General features: G+C 40.2%; 1 protein-coding gene across 3 annotated transcripts in view; it reads right to left on the bottom strand.

The window, feature by feature from the left end:
* Aff2 (AF4/FMR2 family member 2) overlaps window positions 1–19,550 on the bottom strand; it is a 546,136-nt gene that overhangs the window by 201,365 nt on the left and 325,221 nt on the right. For all 3 annotated transcript variants that reach the window (XM_023703816.1, XM_023703817.1, XM_023703818.1), the window contains exon 4: window positions 3,640–3,684. In XM_023703816.1, coding sequence (XP_023559584.1) covers window positions 3,640–3,684 — 45 coding nt within the window. The remainder of the gene's footprint in view (window positions 1–3,639; window positions 3,685–19,550) is intronic.

The following is a 19,550-nucleotide window of genomic DNA, read 5'->3' as shown; positions in this document are numbered from 1 at the left end:
GGTTAGGATAGATATATAGTTACATTCTCTTAATGAATAGAGGGATTTGTTCTAATGGTGTTTGTAAATAGGATATCATGTCCGCATCTTGTACAGCAAATAACCACTAGGAAGAATGTATGCAATGAGTTAATTATTGAAACTGTCCTACCAATTTGATTTGAAACTGTCTCACTGCTATTTGTTTCTGAATAAAATTACGAAAAAAAAGAAATGTTTGCCTCTCTCTGAAGAATTTTTTTAATCAAGAGATTTTCACTGTTGAGCTTATAGAAGTGTGGCTGAAAGTTACATATACTGCCAAGTTCATTAGATTTAGAAAATAAAGGCCGCGTTCTATTCATCTGCCACAGGCTGGCCCCAGGCTTGCTTGCAGGTTTTGTCACCCCTCTGGACTTTGATTTCCTGAACTAATAAGAGACCACGTTATTTCCTATAATCAAAATAATATACTGAAGTAAAAGGGCTTTGAACAGTAGTCTCTTGCCATAAAAACTCAGATTGTCCTGTGAGGCTGAATTTGCTTGTTGTAATGAGATTGTGTCTATAAGTCATAGAGACAGAAGAAGAGTGTGTGGAAATCAGGCAAGTTGGACTCCAGCTTTTGGAAAGAACCAGGAGGGCCAAGAAAGATAAGTAGAAGCCCTGGCCTGAGAAATGGTGACTGGGGCTTTTCAAGAAAGCTGACTGGTTTGAATTGGAAGCACATTTTGAGAAAGCAGTGGAAGATAAAATGCATGAGATAAAAGTATCTCCACTGCCTGGGGGACAGAGGGGCAGTGAGTGGAGGGAGACCAGTTGTGCTGTGCTTGGTTAATAAAAGAAGTCTGTCACAGCCTGGGGGTGCATTTGCATGTGTTCCTTTGCCAGGCTGTGAAGTTGTGGAGGAGGGGGAACGGGGGGAGGGGGGGGAGAGCAAACAGACTAAGATTTGCATGGACAAATGCAAATATGGGTGTACTTTAGAGGTTTCTTCACTGGATGTGGGCAGTGAGGGAGAGCAGGGGCTAATGGACCCTGCTTTTGAGAGGAGCATGAGGAGAGTGGAATGAGAGGGGAAATCAAGGGTAAGCAGCAGCCACGCCTTCCTCCTCCTACTCCCGCTGCTCCCCCACTCCTTCCCCTTCTACTCCTCCCCCTCTTAGTTCTCTGCACCTGGGTTGTTGCCCCTCCTCTACATAGCTTGGCTTCATAGAAAAAAGATGACCTTGCTCTTGACTCTACTTAGCTTGAAAAGTACTGCAAGGGTCAAGGGGATGTAGAAAGAAGGAGAAAAGGCACTTCCTGTAACAAGGCGGCAGATGGGAAAGGGGGCAGTGACCCTACTTACTGTGGAACGCTCCACAGGTTTCCAAAGCCCTCAAACCAACCAGAATATGAATGTGTGATTTTCAAAAGTTTAGGGAGCACACTCGGTTGTGACACACGACGTGGTCTATAAAATTTTAAGAATTAGTCATAAAAAATTGGGGGCCTGAACTTCCGGAAGCTGATTTTTATTCTAATTAGGGGAGCAAAACATTCCATTCTTCAATAAAGGAAAGCCCATTCATTAGTAGGGTTGTTGGGAAAAGAAAAGAATTCTATACAATCCTCATCCTTCAAAAAATAAATACAAGCAGCCACGTATGTTTCCCTGGAGTTTCAAAAATAACAGGACTTTTGTTACTTTCTCAAAGGATGCCATCCTTTATGAGCTTATCAGCGCAACTCGCTTTTCTTTCCACATTTGAATGAAATTCTGTTATTTCTCTCAGGGGCTCCTCCAGGGACAGGAGCTGCCAGTCTCCCACAGGTGTTCCCCCTACTCCCCTCACTGAGCCTCCGTGTGAACCACCTAGGCACTGGGGCGGCACTGCTCTTCAGTGGAGAATCCCAAGTGTGACAAGTCAGGCAGTGATGTCACATGGGTTCACTGTTCCTTTGGGAAGTAAGCTGAAGACCTTCATTTGCCCTGTAACCCAGGGGAGAAAGGGAAGAAAAAGAAGTTTACTGTCCATAGTGGAGTAAGAGGATGCTTTCAATGGTGCTTTCCTGCAAGGAACGTGACGGGCAAGCCAGCAAGGAGTGGCTGGATGCTCTCTGTGTCCACCCAATGGGAAGGGGGAGGTGGCTGAGGTCCCAGGACGCATCTCACAGACTGACTTCATAGTGACTGCCTTGCCTCTATGCAGACCCAAAGCTCCAGGGACTGAGGTACTGCTGGGATCCTGTTTTATCTTATGAAAGGTCAGGATATCCCTAACCCATATGTTTATCTCTGATCAGTTGCATGTGTCATTTCTTTAACAGTCCTTGAGCTGTATCCCTGTCAGGTACAGGGATATACACAGCAACAGAAGTCAGGTGGAGGTGTATGTGACAACAATGGCTTTCTGTTCTTCCCTACTCCGTTGGCTGCATTTCATAGGACATCCAATCCTGGGATGCAAAGAAGGCACTTACACAGGAAAGAGGTCTGAAGAGGGAGTCAGAGTGACTGAGAAGTGAGGAAAGGGGTTGCTGAATTTTTTATTGGCATAGATTGTTTTCTTTTCAAAATTTAATTTTATTGTTACATGCTTGCAGTACATGCAGCTTACACTAGCATTAGTGATTAGGCACTTGTACATGAAACAGCTTGCTTCCCTTCCCCTCTGTACCCACTTCCCTCCCTCAGTCTCTATAGCCCCTTTCTCCATTTCCATTCATATTGTTATTATTTGTAGCTCATGTTTATGGCATATACTGTTTACATATATTATAGTTTCACGGTACGTGTACCTGACACATCTTAAATCTTCTTTATTTCCCCATCTCCTCTCTCCTCCCCTTTTTCTAGATCAAAAGCCTTCCTTGTTTTTTACATGGCTACACAGGTCATCATTAATCATAACAATGAGCACTTATCAGTCACTTGGTAATATATAAGAAAATTAGGGCAAGTGTTATTATTCTCTTTTACAAATGAGGAAGGGGATTGAGAAAGATAAAATCATCTATCCAGAGGCACAGAAGGGACAAGTGATAAAGCTGGGGTAGGAGCTCAGTCCTGTGACTTGGATGTTTGAGAGGCCACCTGGTCTCATGACTCCAATATCCACAGGTGGGAGGTAGGCACGTTTTTCTAGCCTGGCTCTGTTTTTTCTCTTGGTTTGCTTACTGCAGGGAAAGTGTGAGCCCCTTTTTCCTACGCCATTCCCACACATAAATTCACTCCCTTATGTACCATTTGCAACAGGCTATTTGGTGCAGGTTTGTCCCCAGCCCATCTCTCATGTCTCATCCCCTCACTAGAGGTCACAATTTATATAACCGCTTTCTACCAATGGCAGGGTAGGAGGCAGCAGCAAAGTTCTTTTAAGAGATTGAGAGTAGGAAGGTCAAGTTCAAGGCTGGTGCTTGTGCTAAGTCGCTGTCCAGGAGTGAAGAGGAAGAGAAAGGAGGATGAGGGAATAGACAGAAATTCAATGATACCAGGGAAAAGACAGGGGACATGTCAGAAACAAGGCAGGTGGAATAAGCAAAAGGGTATGATGAGGGACACAAGGATTCCTTGTCATGATACTCCCTGAAAGGGAAAAGTAATTAACTTCAGACAGCATAAACACATACATGGCTGCATTAGTAAAGGGCACAGAAGTAAATGTGTAAACTCACCCGCAAGATTTCTTCAACACAGCTCGGATCACTGGGAAGGCTTACCTAAAACAAACAGAAAAAAATTAAGCACAATCTAGTTATTCTCAGGGAAGCCCACTGTTTAATAGTTTACTGTATAGGACAAGTTACATAAAGCTTAACACATGTAGCTTTCAATTTGTTTTCCTGTTGAACACTAAGCAGGATTTTCAATGAGACAATTTTATTTCACTTCTGTGAAGCAGGAAGATCATACTGAGGATGCAGAAAGAAAGCGACTCCTTATTCCGTCACTGATTTGCTGTGGGACAGAGTCATCCCGTCCTCCTGGTTTTGTATTTGCTCATCTATTCAAAGAGCGAGCATGATCTCATGGTCCTTAAGGCCTCTTGGGCTCACTATTGGTTTAGTACAGCAAGCATTTTAAGGACCAGGCCTATATAAAACACTTCTATGATTGAATTGATTCATCTTTGAATTGATAGTGCAACCTGACTCCTCCACTCTTTTATGCAATCCAGGCATGGTGGAACATGCCTATAATCCCAGCGCTAGGGAAGCTGAGGCAGGAGGATCAAATATACAAGTTCAGCTGAGGCTAGTAAATTCAAGCCACCCTGAACTCCATAACAGGACCTGTGAAAAAGAATTTTTTAATTCAAAACATGAAAACTAAACAACTGCGTGAATTGTATGCTTGTTTTTACACTTCAAGTCTCAGATATACATCAAAAGAATCCCAATGAGAAGATCTGTACTAATAGTGTTTGGACAGGATATCATGTCTGCATCTTATACTAGGAATAACTACTATGAAGACAACAATATACACTGTATTAATTATTGTAACTGTCTTACTAACCTGTTTTGAAACTGTCTATTGCTACTTGTTTCTCAATAAAATTAATAAAAAATAAGTCCCTATAAATAAAAAAGAGAGAATCCCATGAGTAATATTTCTCAGTGTGACAGATTTTTAATCAGTCTAAATTCAAGTCACTTGTAGAAAAGTATTGGGGAAGTCCCCTATGTCAAACACACAGCTCCTTTCTGCAGGAGCTGCTTAATTGGTGAATGTAAGAAACCAAACGCCAAAATGAGACACCAGCTACAAAACAGAGCAAGACGAAGGACTAGGACAACCACCTGGAGAAATGTCTGCTAATCACACAGCACCTGTGAATGTTACCAGGCTATCCCAGACGTTCCTAACTCTCCCCTCCACACCTGCGTTCTCTCCAGGACTGTCGCCTGGTCACTTCCAGTCCCCAGTGCTGTTCTGCTAAGGGGAACAGTGGGTCTGTCTTGTTTGCTGACATAGGACAGCCTGTGGACAGCACCACTAAAGCTTCCAGATGCCCCCAGCCTTTGCGAAGGAAATGTGTCACCCTGAGACTGCAATACAAGCTCAACTACATTTAAGGAAATGGGGAACAACTCTGGGACCAGATTTCCTCAATCTTAAAAAAAATAAAAACACTACAAATCTTCAATTAGAATTAACGTTACTATGGTACATATATTAATTTCAAGCAGTGTTCATTAATTATGTCCCCCATGCAAAGGGTTCCTGCTTCAGGGAGCATAAAATCTCTATGACAGGAAGAAGGCAGAGACATTCACTGATAACTTTGGGCTAGCCATACTGGATTACCCAGTGCAGTCACTTTTTACCCTTGTTATCCTAGTGTAATTACTCATGCCATCTCCTTTCATCCTCAAAATGTCCCAATTTGCCTCAAATTATATAGTCATCCTTCTAACATTACTACCATTATAATACTGGGTAGAAGCAACAGAAGCAACAGTGGAACAAAGGCTCAGAAAGTTGGCAGATTGCAAAGAACCTTGAATTCTGGGTTTCAGACTAGGAATCCACAGATGGCTTAGCCTATTGAAGTTCATTCGTTCTTTCACTCAACAAATATTCTTGAAGGCCTAGGACTGTGCATTGGGCTGGTGCTAGGTTAATATACAGTGAGAAAGAAAAGAGTACTTAATTTCCTCCCTCGTGGAGTTTGCAGGCTCTACAGGATGGCAGGTAAATGGAAAGAATCACAGTTAATACCGCTGTCACTGGCAAGTGCCGCAAAGGCAGACTATCTCATGGGCACCAGTTCTGTAAACTAAAAGGTTCTATGTACGAATAAATGTGAGAAATGCCACCATGCTCATCGCCACCTTGAAGATCCACGAAGCAAATCAGAGATATTGAGACAAGTTTTTATTTTAATCCAGCACATTCCTGACTTACTAGATCTTCCAATTCTTGAGTTTCCGCTTTTATTTGTTTTTTCCACTTAATGAATATTCCTATTTCATAGAATGTATATTCAGAGAAAGAACATACAAGGCAAGATGCTGTGTTAGCGCATTATCAGATTATAGTACTCGCCTGGTAATTTTTAACAGCAAATAAAATCTCATTCATTGCTGCAGCCTCCAGCAACTGTCAACACAATTCTTGAACTTCCCACTAACACCTTTCCTAAGCACAATGGTCAAAAGGATTGTAACAGAGGCTTAAATCTTCAATATCATTGCTGTGCTGTATCAGTGTAGGCTTCCTAAGCTACATGTATACTGACCAGTGTCATGCAAAGGCCTTTGTGGTCTATGTTCCATGAATCAAGGTTAATTTTGAAAATAAAGAGGAAAATATATCACTAATATGTACATACAGCAAGAGCTCTTGCTTATGAGTTAAGAGAGTGAGGTGGGTGTTTGGTTCACACCTACTGCAAATAAGACTTTACTTCTCTCCCTCAGTTCTGTTTCCCCAACTGTAGAATCAATACAATAATAATACTTACCCTGTTAAATATCACAGGGTTTCTGAGGGGATCAAATGAAATAAGCAAAAGGATGGTGCTATGTAACGTGCAAAACCCAACACACCGAGTCAGTTGTTACCCCTTGTGCTGTGCTTCTCCTTATTAAAAGTCCAGGCTTCTTGCCTGTGCAAGCTGAGAGCTGACTCACTCTTGTCAGCTGAAAATATCATCTGTACACCTGGAGTTACAAATGCCCATGCCTTTAGTGGGGAAATGCCGTCAAACGAGAAAGAGTTGCAGGCTCTGGAGCTTTGCAGCAAATCCAGGAATGGGGATCGTAGCCAGTAACACTCAGGTGAGAAGAACACTACAGAAAAGAGCAGTCAAATCAATCTACATTTGCAACTATGTTCAGATATTTGTCTTTTTTTTTTTTGAAGTGACTGGTTCCACAAATTTATCTAGCCGAGCCCACAGCTGGTTTCTCCATAAGATAATTCCAATGGAAGAGCATTAACCAGCAGACATTTATTTCCTACATACCTAGAACAGTGCTGGACGCAGCAGGTGGGGTGGGGGTGTGTTGGGGAGGTAGTTAAGATAAATAACTATGAGACTTGGCCTCTTTCTCCCAGAGTCAACTGTCTAGATGGGACAGGAAAACAAACAATTAGGGACCCACTGGGACATACACTGTAAGGTAGTCTGACAAGGGTAATAGGATCCTATTCATTCCCAGTCTGCCTATTCATCAGTTCTCCCATTTGCTTCTTTAGACAACAAATCCTGATTGAGCTCACACTGTGATGAGGATGGTGCCAAGGGGGAGGATTTAAAGACACCAAACACAGCACCACTTCTGCCTTCAAGGTTCCCGGCAAATGAGAGACACAACACTTATGCATGAAACACAATCCCGAGCAGGCAATCTCATTTAGGTGCCATGGAAGGGTACCTATCAGGTTCATGGACAGAGCCATGCTGGACAGAAGCTCCCAGTTGCCAAGGTCCCTACTGCAGTCCTTACTCCATATGGGAATGAGAAGCCAAGGATTTGACATGGCTGAGAAATGCTGGGGCCCCCTAAGGCCACTTGAGTCTCTGAGTTCCCTGCAGCACTGTGCTGGGGTCACTGTGCACTGGAAGGAAGCTGCCTGAGCCTGGGCTGGATCTTGTCCTCTTACCTTCTCAGGCACACACCCCCAACACACACATACACCTCTATAAGTAATTCTGGAGGAGCCACTCACACAGGTGTGACAGAAAGAGACTGAGAAATAGAACTAGTGGTGGCCCTGGGATTAGAACTGCTGCCCTGGAGTTGCTGAGCTGCTGCCCAATGCCAGAGCCACCTTCTCCTCCCTTTGAATCCACTCTTGCATATTCAGATAGCCCACAAAGCCCAAGTTAGCCACTCAGAGCTGCAGCGTCCGTTCACATTCACCCTCTCCGCCTCCTCCTCCTAGAGCAGAAAGCAAGTTGCATGACGGTGCGCAGGGGAGACTGTGCATTCACTCTTGGTCCCGGACGACCCGCTTGTGCTGGGCAGGGTTGTGGGCCTGAGGGCCAGCGAAGGGAGGTGCACGTCGGGCTGATGGCAAGGGACCTGAGAGCACTCACAAGTGCCTATGCTGTCTGCATTTGACAGTGCCGGTGGCCACCCCACAAGGCACAGGGAGACCACGTACAGATCATCTGGCTGGTGATAAATACATACCTTATGAAATAATCAGGGTACCTTTAGATCATCAAATATTCAATTAACTGCAGCAACAATAAATGAATTGCATAGGATGTTTTAATCATCCTGGAATTAATCAGTTTGGAGCATACTTCCAGGAGATTAGAGTAATGCAAGGTATCAAAACTACCCTGATTGTGGCACTGAGAGACATAAGCAGCAGCTACCATTAATAGAAAACATCAAGGTAAGTGTAAAACATTAAAAGAAAATGTATAATAGATATTAGGAAATGGGAAGAAAATGCTCAAATGAGAAGGGGATAGGGGCAATGAAAGATGGGATGAGAAAAAGTATAGGCAGAAAAAATGGACCCAAAGTTTTTTATAGATAATGAAGGGAAGAGGGGTTGAAGAGAGGGGAGGGGAATGGGAAGAAGAGAAGCAAGATGTTATCATGTGCTGGCAAACTCCCTACGATGAATGGTATCATTGCACATATTGGAATATGATGTACTAATAAAATAAAAGCATGACAAATAAAGAGTTAAAAACCATAAAAGAAATATGATCATCACATGGCTAACCCAGAAAAGCTCAATGCATGTCTTTGAGGAGATTCTTATTAAGGAAACAGGAGGAAAAAGTGAACCCCCCTTTTTCCTAAAACCCTCCTGAGGCTGTCATGCAGCACTGGCATAGAGCCCACTAATCTAAAAGTGTTTCTCCTCGACAACAAGTTCTCAAAGTAAAACTTAAAAAATTGCAAGTTGAATTGCAAATCCAGTCATGGGGTTCAGTCAAACAATATCCACAACTGGTACAGATGGCAGCCTCCAAACTAATTCTGTTTGTATTTTCATTAACAAATCATGACATTTATCCCCACGATTGATTTATGGCACACTGAGCTGCTTGACATATTACTAATAAGACAAAAACTTGGACTGTGAGGTTGTTCTACCAAATGAGTGTTTAGTCCTTTGCAAATTTTAATCCCCATCATTGGTCATTTATTTTTTTTAAAAGGAGAACAGCAGCCTCTGAGAGTCCTCATTTGCATGCCTTGGGAACCCCTTATCTCCCCAATCAGGGAGTTCTAGTTTTCCAAACTAAATCTGGGAAACTACAAACTCTGTTCACATTTTGTCTGTCCCTTGCTTCCTGTGTCACCTTAACTTGTCCCTATCCTAGTTTGTATTCATGAGCCTGTGATTAAATGGGAACAGTTAATATTACATAAGCTGTAGACAGCGGTCCCCAGGTAACAGAACTTTAATCAAAGCAAAACAAATTTCACAACATTTACATGATACCACCAAAGCAGTTCACCTTCCTATTTCATTTAAATACAACTAAAGACTTGGGTATCCAAAAGAGCTGGTATTTACTTTAAAATATTACTTCGAATCCATTTTTAAGAAAGACTCAGGATTAAAATACCTCATATAAATGAAGCTAATTTACACTTTTCTAAGAAAGAACTCGATGGAGCATAAAGCTCCAAGGATGTCAAACAAATACAGAAGATGACCCTCTATCTAGAATCATACATGGGAATAAGACTAAAAAGGAAGAGGCAGCGATTAGTCCTTGTAGTGCACACTGAAATGAGATACTCTACTATATTTACTAGAGAATTTAAGGGGAAGTCATCTTTAATGTTCAAGACTTGGATTCAAATCCCAGCCCTGAAACTGAACTGGCTTTGTGACTTTGGGAAGCCACATGAACCTGTCTGTGTCTCTGTTTCCCTATCCACATAAGAACAATTAAAAAGTAACAAAAAATCTGCCTCTACGATTTTTGTGAGTTTGCAGAAGCAAGGAATTAGCAGTGTAGTACCTTAGCCCGGTACTGGGTGCATGGTAAGGCTCCATCAGCTCCTTCTCTTCCTTGTCCCCTCCAAGGCCCTTAGGTGGCAGCATCCTAAGCCTAGGTCCCACTGAGGAGATAGTTTGGTCGCCTTGTAAACTGATCCCCATAATCTTATGAATGTTTCCAATTATTAAGTCCACTGCAGGGGCCCAGTATGTGCAGAGTTTCAGGCTGTTGCTCCATCTGCTGGCTCTCACTGAAGGTGACAAAAGAGGCTAGAGATGGGCTTCAGGGGGGATGTCAACAGAGTAGGGGGAGTGGGGGTGGGAGGGGTGAGGGAGGAGTGGGCAGGCAACATGCTTCATTATGAGGACATCTCTTCACTGATTACATTAGGTATGGGAAACTGCGGAATGCATATGCAGAAAGGCCCATCATCAGCTGAGAGTACCTAATGGCATATGGAATTTCAAGTGAAGAGTACTTAATTCAGTGGGTTCTGAATAGCCATTAGCTCACTGTTCATTTATTTGGTCTAATAGCTAGTTTCTATAGAAGAGTGAGCTATAATTGGGAGGGTGTGTGTGTGTGTGTGTGTGTGTGTGTGTGTGCCACACACACACACACAAGTGCATGTTTTAGATTTGAAGAAAAACAATGTACACATATAGCACTTTTACTATAAGAAACAAGGAACCACTACGACTGTGCTTGGTGGTCTGACCTGTGTTCTCCCAAAGATGCGCTGACTTTGTCACTTGGGCCCGTCAGTGAGGGCTTCTTGCTAGTGCTTCTGACAATGCCCATGCTGTCTCACCAGTGCAGTCTTCTCTGACCAGGCTCTCTACATGCATGTTGTCCAGGCTTTTGGCTCCAATCTCTCACTTCAGGATCACATTCTAGCCAGCCTTTCCTCCTTCTGCCCTAACATGCTTGTCCCTTTTTCCCTGTGCTCTTCTTGGGGGCTTGTACTAAGACCCACAGAGCTTCTGCCCATGATCTCTTCCCCTTGAAATTCCTGGTGTGATCTGACTCCTCAGAGCTCACACAACACTCACTTCTGTCTGGTCCAAGTCCTAGCACTGCAACCAAGGACATTTACGTTGAAATCTGGATTCCACCCAGTCCCTCCTTACCACATTTTTGTTAACATTAACTGTGACATTGCCTGCAGCCCTGTAATGTCTTGTAACAAAACAATTGCAAAAGGAGAGATGTACAAATTGAAGTAAATTTCAGAACTAATATGTAATATATATATATATATGAAAGCAAGTTTGCTTTTCAATTCTGGAATTAAAGAGTAAATTTTAGTGTTTCTGCAGTTGTCATATGGTCCTTGTCTCTCTAATGATCATTGCAACATTGTACAGCATAGAACAACTAAGACAGTGGAAAGCAGTAATCTGACTTACAGATACAGTACCAGATGAACTAGTGAAAAGAACAACACAGTGTCAGTAAATAGCAGATCCATGTCCAACTCTACCAGTTAGTAGCTGTATGATTTAAGAGAATTCATTTTCTCACTCTCCAGCCTATAGACTAAAAGGAACAGAAATCTGTTACAATTGGTCAGTGTTTTATAGCACATATAATGGTACAAAAATAATAGGACACACATAGAAGATTAGCAGTTGTTATTTGTCAACAAAATGCAACAAAATAACCATTATCACTGCTCTTTTATAAACTAAAGGGCAAAATGCCATTCAAAGTTTACACAGGTCATAACCTGAGAATAAAGGACTGTCTTGGAAATATAGAACAGTTAACAAACATATGTCAATATGAAACGTGTACATTCATGGACACACACATGCACACATACACACAGCACTGTTATTGTATTTCTTATTTTGTCAAGAATAATAATACATGGAACAGTTATTTTCCATCAGTCATTGATGTGCTAAAGTTTAAAATGGTACAGAATGTGAAAAAAAAATATAAAACATAGAAATAAACAATTACAAATTTTTACGCAGAAATTTAGAAATCTAACCATATACAACATTGTAGCAGGACAGTCCTATGACATTTTTTCTTGTTTTCATTTACTACCTTTTTTCTAAACAAACATTTTCTTGAGACAGAGTATAGCAGTAATTGATATGACATTAGAAGCAGTATGTTTTAGAAGACCAGAATGACAGGTATTCCAAGAAATTTTTGAACTAATGGTATTTAGACAAGATAACATGTCTGCATCTTGTACTTTAAATAACTACTACAAAGACAACACAATGCAATGTATTATTGTAACTGTCCTACTAACCTGTTTAGAAACTCTCATTGCTACTTCTTTCTCAATAAAATTAATATAAAAAGAATAATAATATTTTTGCCTTCTGCTGCTGGACAAGAAGGGTCATCTTTCATGATGGAAAACTGACTTAGTATTGAGGGAGCAGAAATGGAGCGAGTGAATAAACATTTCCTACTGGGAAAGGGAGGAGAGAAGAGACAGTAAGTAGTTGTAAAGTAGGGCTCAAGCTTTCATGTTTTGCTTTATTTTTTAAGAGGAATGGTATTAAGACATGTTTGTACACAAATAGGTGCAATTCAGCACAGAAGGGAAAAGAGTAACACAAGATAAAGTGGATAATTGTAAAAGCAAAGTCCTTAGAAGGTGAGAACAGGTCAAGACATAACTGTAGAGGTTGACTTGAAATGGGAACATGACTTCTAGAAACTTCTTTCATTGTATCAGGATGGCAGACAGAGTATCTAGGTCCATAAGCTGGGGCTGGAGAGACTGAAGATGAGAAGATGAGTGGTACTTGTCTGATTTTACCTATTGTCCTCCAAAAGAATGTGGTAAGGTCATCAGCTGAGAATGGTGTGCCATTATCAGAAACAAGAGAGAGGAAAGGTGGGAAACTGTTTCTTGGTGAACAGGAAATGTGAAACATGGATTTGCTAGGAAAGTGTAGAAGAGGGCCTTGCCATGTGTGACTCACAGGAAATATTGTATGTGCCTAGCATGTGGAATGAAGAGAAGAAGGAAGAGGGAGAGGAAAGGAAGTTAAAGATCAAAGAGTACTGATGACTTAGAAAGAAGTGACACTCTGCTCCTCGCTATTAACTTCTGTGCTTCCTACCACTGATTAGAGAATTAAGCACAGTTCACAGTTCTCCAAGTGCTCTACTCTATAAAAGGATTCATTATGAATGGGATAAGCAAAAGTCCAGGAATAGGACTAATGATTTTCTTGGATCTCACGTGGTGACTCCTGTAGTATTACCCAGAAGGCTAGAGGATATTAAGCCCATGGCTAAATATGGCTAGCAGGCTTGAAGATCTCCTCAGGGGCTGAATGAATTCAACTGTGTCTCCAGGGGGCCACAGAGAACCCCATTAACCTGTATCCTCTGAAGGAAGAGCACTCCTGTATGAAATTGGAAGGAGTTACTGAAATGTTTAGAGCCCTTTTTAATCATTTAGATATGTTGTATGTAAGCAAGACTTTTACACATGTGATTATGTGACCGCTATCATGAAACATGTAAGATTTGATTATCTTTTATAACATATCTTGGATTGGCAGTCTTCAAAGCATTTATGGTTTCAGAGACACCAAAGACTCATTTTATTTTTATTTTTTGCACTACTGGGAATTGAACTCAGGACCCTGTACTTGACAGGCAAGCACTTATTCTACTGAGCTATCTCTCCGGCTCTAAAGCCTCACTTAAAAAAAAAAAGCAGGAAATCAATACATCAGGTCTTTCTGGGAGTTTCCAAAGACATTGCCATAGGCATTTTAATTATTAAAAAGTCTTAAATTAAGTGCTATAACCTGAAATAAAAATAAAGTTTTCAAGTATTTATCTTTAGCTCTTATTTTCTGTAGCTCTTGTGGAAAATAAAGGCCTTTCCTTGACTTTCTTAATCCTTTACCCTAAAAAAATCACTATCTTTCTAGATACACAGGTAATGATTTCAATGTCCATTTTAAAATAAGATACCCCAATTTTGCTGGGATTTTCCTTTAGCTAAATTTTCCTTAAACAACATAAGAAGAATGGACTTCATAAATAATACACACACAGGCCCTCAATAAAAATGAGACAATAAAATGCACTTGATAGAAAGTGGCTCTACCTTCAGAAAAACCTCTGATGAACTTGGCGCCTTACTGACTCTCAAACCTTGCACTTAGGATTGTCGTAGTTGGCGGTGGATGACACCACAATTCCACAGAAACAGAGTTACAATTGCTCCTCTTTGACAGTGATGCTTCTACAGAACAAGCCGTGTGCATGGGAACTGAATCGTCACCAGCTTCCCTATTATTTATAACTCTAATTAAAACACTTTTATCTATTAATGCCAAGTGACATTGCTAAATATATTCAGGGAAGTTCAATTTTTTTCCCTGCACTGCTGAAATCTCTTAGATCTGCACCCACTTACATGTAGTTTAACTGCTCACTAAAATGAAATGATAGCTAAGAATAACTCACTTCCATTAGATTTATAAATCCCATTAATTAATTCTACATCTCCAATGGTGTAGAGACCAAACTCAAATGCAAGACCTAATTAAAGAGAAGTGAAAAAAAAATGTTAAGAAACAACACTGAGATTGAAACACAGAAGTAACTGTTTAGCCTCAAATTAATGAGGCGCTATGCTAAGCAAGCATGTCCATTAATCCCTAATGAGGATTTTAAACACATTAAAACTTCCTAATACAAAATGTTTGCCTTCCTTTTATCCAATAACAAATAAGCCAATAATTTTCTGGCTTTAAATGACACTGTTAGCTGTCACAGCATGTTTTATTTGACAAACCCTCCATTCAAATACTGTAAAACCAATTAATTTGCCTGTTGTGAAATGTGTTTCTTGATAGCTTTTATGTGATTTTTTTCTTCTCAAAGAAATGTAAATAGGAGGTCAATGTAGGTGCCTGATTTTGTTTTAAAAAATATGCCACAGTAGCTATAGGTTGTCAACTCTTTTTGAATTTCAAATGAATTGAAAGACAACCTCCATTTTCAGGTCATCAGTCACAGATTGGTCTCCAGATAAGCAAACCACATCAGAGTAATAGTTTGATTACCATGAAGATGGTCTGATTTGAGAAGAGAGAGTTGACAAAATCACCATTTGTTCAATTATAAATAATGATTCCCAACACTGGCCTTTGTCCTTCCTTTTTTATTCAGTGACCTGGTACTTTATTACCTATTTCCTGCTATATCCAGCACCTCCCTCCCCACATGTTGCTAAATTTGGAGTTTATTCCTGATGCTTGATTTGAAAGCATCACAGTCTGTTATGCTTTCTTCATTGGAAAAAAATCAGTAGAATAAATCCAGAAAGGTCCTGATTTGGACCTTGCTTAGTGCCCCTGTTAGGTACAGAGCTGGTCCCAAGGCCCGATCTGTCCAACACTATGGGACACAGAGAATCTTGACTCATTACAAGGGTATGGCCCTTTTCTAGGAAAGGGCTCAGCCAACAGAGACCCTTGAAACTCTGTGGGTCATAAGGAAATGCTCTGTGACATTAAGCGTGGGTCCACAATGTCTAGCATCTCGAGCCCACTGCCTTATGAACTCAAGAGCAGGGAAGGAACGAGATATACTGTACTGTGGTTTATGGAGCATAAAGGTTTAGATCAACTCAAATAAAGCTTATGCATGACAATAGTAATCCCAGCTTACCTCACATCTACATGAGAAGCAACTATTGCTTATTTTTGAGCTGTAGATGTGTGCAGGATAAACACACACCTAGAAGGCATTTATAATTCTGTGTGTAAATACAACTCATTATTAACATAAATGGTTAATAAAATAACCAAACTCTCATGATGAGGATTTATATGTTTAGGAGAAACTGTTCATGTTAAAGAAATAGTCTCAAGCACATCCACAATGTGCTTGGCACACTGTTCTAAGTATTATGGGAAATTCGATAGACTTTGAGCAAAGGATGTCCATGGAGGGTTGTATATTTTGAAGGCTCCTCAAAACATTCATATTTTAAAAACCCACTCACGTTGAAGGCTGGCCTTCATCCTGACCCCAGGAGCATTGTTCAGTGGTAGAATGCTTGCCTAATATATGCCAAGCACTGGGTTCAATCCTTGCCACCATCAAAACCAAAAGCAAACTAGAAACCTCTATTCAAGTTCATGTGGTTTTGTAACAAGTTTTAAGAAGTGGGACATTTAAGGCATGCTTAATCCACTGGGGCCCTCCACTTATGAATGAATTCATGCTGTTCTCACTACAGTAGGTTTGTTACTCTTAGAGTGGGTTCCTTGTAAATGGGTGAGTTCATCTTCCTTTGCCTCCTTCTGACATCTCTTTGACCATTTACTGTGATTCCCTCCACTACATTATGACATAGAAAGAAGGCTCTAACCAGAGATTGTACACCCCAACATTTCACTTCCCAGCCTCTAAAACTATGAGCCACGGTGTTTCTTTTCAGTGCAAATAACTCAGGCTCAGGTATTAGGTTATAGCAGACAAAACAGGCAAACAGAAACAATATACTATTGGTTAGTACATAGTACTCACATGCCTAAAATAAGTAATAGCAGTGCAAGTGAGCACATGTATTTTTTGATCCATGAATCAGGGTCATTAGTAGAAAAAGGATTTTTCTTTGAATGGGCAACAGAAACAATCTCCATGAAAACATTAAATGGCCAAATATAGAAATTACCAAGATAGTTAGATATGGGGAGAATGAAAAATATTGTTTGAAGTCAGGTCTAACCTAGACATCCCAGATATGGGGTGATCCCTCTTTCAGAAGCTAAACAATGATTGCTGCAAGAAGTCATAGAAGATAAAACTTTCCACGGATTTGTGGTGATCAGTCAAGGAAATTTAGAAATTTAATGCTAACTTTGAATAAGAGGAATTATTCAGACAGGTAGGAGACGTGGCATTTGGAAGAGATGCAATGATATTTTCTAAAAGCACCTTAATCATGGCATAGTGAAATATAATTGACTGAGGACAGAAAATGTATAAGATTAGTCAGACTATAGATTTATCTAAGCATGCTGGGCATCAGTCTATGAGATATAATCAGATTATACAGCGGATGATTAATTTTTAAAAAAAAAGTCATAGCGAAGGTCACAATGCTATGATGTCCTTTCAAAATCCTCCCCCTTGATTTGAGCACACTTACCGCACCCATCATTTCCTGCCACCCTCTCAATCCATTCCTCAAGTCACTCCATCATAAGTGCTTCCAGTTGTGCTGTCAAGGGGGTTTCAATGTCCTGAACCAATTACAAACCTTTAGCTTTCAGCTTCATTTTGAATTTGGTGAAGAGCAAAAAGTGAAACAGTGTCAGATTTGGTGAACAAGGTGGCTGAGGTCACACCATAATGTTGACTAGCCTGCATTTCTTTTGGACTTCTGTGGGCCTAGCATACTTTTCATAAAACCTAGCGAAGACACTCATGAACGTGGATTTGCCGAACTGACTCAGAAGGTGGCAGGAGTAATGGGAGGAGTGTGTCTGTGCTAAGGGGGAGTGTCCTGAGGGAGGTCAGCAGTGACATGTCTTTTTAAAAATTTCAACATACACCATATTTTTCTATCATACTGCATATAATACTCTGCAGTAGCTCTCAAAATTTCTGTAGTATTTCAAGAGATCTTAGTTAACTTTCTTGAGGCAACAGTCTTGAAGTAACTGTCAGATCACTGACAAACTATATGACCTCCTGTCAAGTCAGTTTCTCTAGATGTAAAACAAAGGATTGGCCTCAAATCCTTTTCTACAGTGCTTCCTGTTTGTGCAAAGAAGTTTGCCAATCTGTGGTTCAAAGCAGATTATTTTCAAAGCTTAACTTTGTCTTAATTGCACTTTAATTAGAACTCTCCAGTAAATGCTACACATTGCACAAGTACAGACCCTGAACAATTGATGTAAGAGAAAAAATGAAGCAGATATTTTCATAAATAAAGCAGACAATGTGCTTGAGAACTTCAGCTGAAACATTAAATTGTGGACTGTTCAATTTTTATTATCAGGGACAATTAGGTGTCATTTTCAAAAATAATCTGTCAGCCCCAAAGCCCAAGTGCCTGAATCATGTGACAGCTTCTCATTGAGTTACAAAATATACTGAAAATATAATATTGGCTAAGTCAATGAACATGATGCCAAAGTATGTAGAAATGGCTCTGTTTGAAAAAAATTATTTTGAAAAAACCATAATTATTGGTAAAGCTTCCAGTCTAATCAAGATTTGGGAATATACTAAGACCACCAGACATGACATGTGCTTGTGACCTTTTCAACTGTCAGAGCAGCCAGATTTTTATCTTATGCGAATCAACCCAAAACCTCAAAGGTACAGTGCCAAAGCATGAATCCATTTCACTAGACAGTCACTGAAATTATAATTCAAAGTTCAACTTACTTTCGCATTTTCTGCAGCAATATTTTTGGCAGCCCAGGGCAGAAAGTCGAAACCTGGTTTCCAATGGAGACCACATCTTGTGGTTTGTAAATGTTGGCAGCAAAAATTCTTCCTTGTCAAAGAGATGAGCAGATGCTCGATTTCATTAATTTACTTTCAATGACTGCTGCTTACTCTTAGGAAGACTTTCTTTACCTAAGGATGTTGACCTCCTGTTGGACCCCATCAGAAACAGACATGAAGAGACACTGATGTATTAGGAGATTGGGAAATTCCCTCCAGTGGCCTTCAAAGTCTGCACAAGTTTCATTTATTTTCACTGATGCCATGAGCACAAAAAAAACAAGATTTGTGGCCAAGACATACAACGTGAATCTATAAAAGCTCCCAAGTTGAGATAAAAAAAAAACCCACTAATACATACTATAGCATAAGTATATTTGAAGCTCCTTGGAATCATTTTAGTCTTCCTTTACACAAATGGATTATCACAAAGAAGAAGGACTTTATAAATCTAAAATAAAATACTGAGGCCAGGGAGATGGCTCAGTGGAATAAGCGCTTCCCTGGCAAGCACAAGGGCCTGAGTTCAATCCCCGGTTCTGCCAAAAAAAAAAAGATAAAAATAAAATAAAATACTAGCTTAAATGGCACAGCTAGTAATATTTATTGTCCATTTAGTTCAGTATCCAAAAGGCTCTATGCTGAGAGCGCCTTATAAATAAAAAGTATTATGATCACACTAACCTTGGAATCATCTAGCCTGGTTTTTATCTATACTCAAAAATGTTTCATTTATTTCTAAATGTTTTATCTTTCTTAACAGCTTGTTCTCAAAAAGAAAGTATGACACTGTATCAGAATAAGTTTTTGAGGGGCATCTGACACCTCCTATGTAATATGCTTCCAATTAACATTTCCAAGATTCTAATTTCTCCTCTCTACATATGATAACCAACCCAAAGAGAGATTCCGGAAAACCTAAGGTGAAGATATTAACTCCTGAACTCAAAACTTCAAGAGAAACATGTTGGTGGCATATGAAAACAATATGTAGTAGTCATTCATAGCACAAGATGCAACAAAATTAAGAAAAAAAATTTAAAAAAGAAAACAATATGGATGAAGGCATTTGTATGAAGGCACTATCCAGAATATCTTCCTTAATAATTGTTATTTTGACTAAGGAAAACAATTCCCTAGAAGTTCAGAGTCCCTAGGCAGTGACTGGGTCCTTTCACA

Source organism: Octodon degus, unplaced genomic scaffold, assembly GCF_000260255.1.
Source record: "Octodon degus isolate 3935 unplaced genomic scaffold, OctDeg1.0 scaffold00181, whole genome shotgun sequence".
NCBI lineage: Eukaryota > Metazoa > Chordata > Mammalia > Rodentia > Octodontidae > Octodon > Octodon degus.
This window is presented reverse-complemented; position numbering and strand designations above follow the sequence as displayed.